This window comes from Morone saxatilis, unplaced genomic scaffold (assembly GCF_004916995.1).
Source record: "Morone saxatilis isolate NCDOM2014 unplaced genomic scaffold, NCSU_SB_2.0 Contig9, whole genome shotgun sequence".
Taxonomy (NCBI): Eukaryota; Metazoa; Chordata; class Actinopteri; family Moronidae; genus Morone; species Morone saxatilis.
The window spans coordinates 678,860-679,549 of NW_023340268.1; the positions used below are offsets into that span (position 1 = coordinate 678,860).

The window sequence follows — 690 nt, forward strand, 5'->3', positions numbered from 1 at the left end:
TTAATTTTATGATTGCTTGCTTGATAGTTTGAGGCGCCGATTGTGCCTGCTGTTGTGATTGTATCCCCAAAGCGTTTTGATTAATAAATAGATGAGATTCTAAGCTTTCCAATGATGTATGGTATGGGTACCAAATCCAACATGGCAGAATGTAAACATGTCGGTATGTCCGGGCTGTTGACATAAAAAAAACTGCGTGGGATGGTTGCCTCCAATTCACTGCTGTCTTCTCTCAGTTAGAAACCTTCCTGAACAAAAAGAGAGGGTTTGAACGCAGCCGGAGCTTCACAACTTGTTCGATATGAACTGAGCCTCGGTTGGAAAGTGGACGGGATCAGGCGGCAGCAGGAGGAGGTGGTGACAAAAAGCTGAAAACTACCTGTAGTTTTTAGACCATATTCAGATCTATAATTAAACTTTATTATCAAACAGACAATTTCGTTTTGTTTACAAAATAGACCTTCATTACACAAGATTAAATATTACTATCACACAGAAAATTAGGAAAACGTACTCTTTGTTTTTAAAACTAAGAACCAATCAGTTTAAATATTACAAGCTTTAACTTTAACAGTCGGTTTAAGTGCAAACATTCCACATGCATTTCTCATTTCTCCTTTAGAATCAGAATCAGATTTATTGCGAGGTAGGTTTTTACACATATGAGGAATTTGTCTTGGTGCAATGGTG

General features: G+C 37.7%; 1 protein-coding gene across 1 annotated transcript in view; it reads right to left on the reverse strand.

Moving 5' to 3' along the window:
- Positions 1-159, reverse strand: part of LOC118343113 (zinc finger protein 135-like) — a 2,069-nt gene extending 1,910 nt beyond the window's left edge. Inside the window, exon 1 of the mRNA XM_035681867.1 lies at positions 132-159. Within this exon, the coding sequence (XP_035537760.1) occupies positions 132-159 (28 nt within the window). The remainder of the gene's footprint in view (positions 1-131) is intronic.
- Positions 160-690: the final 531 nt, after the last annotated feature.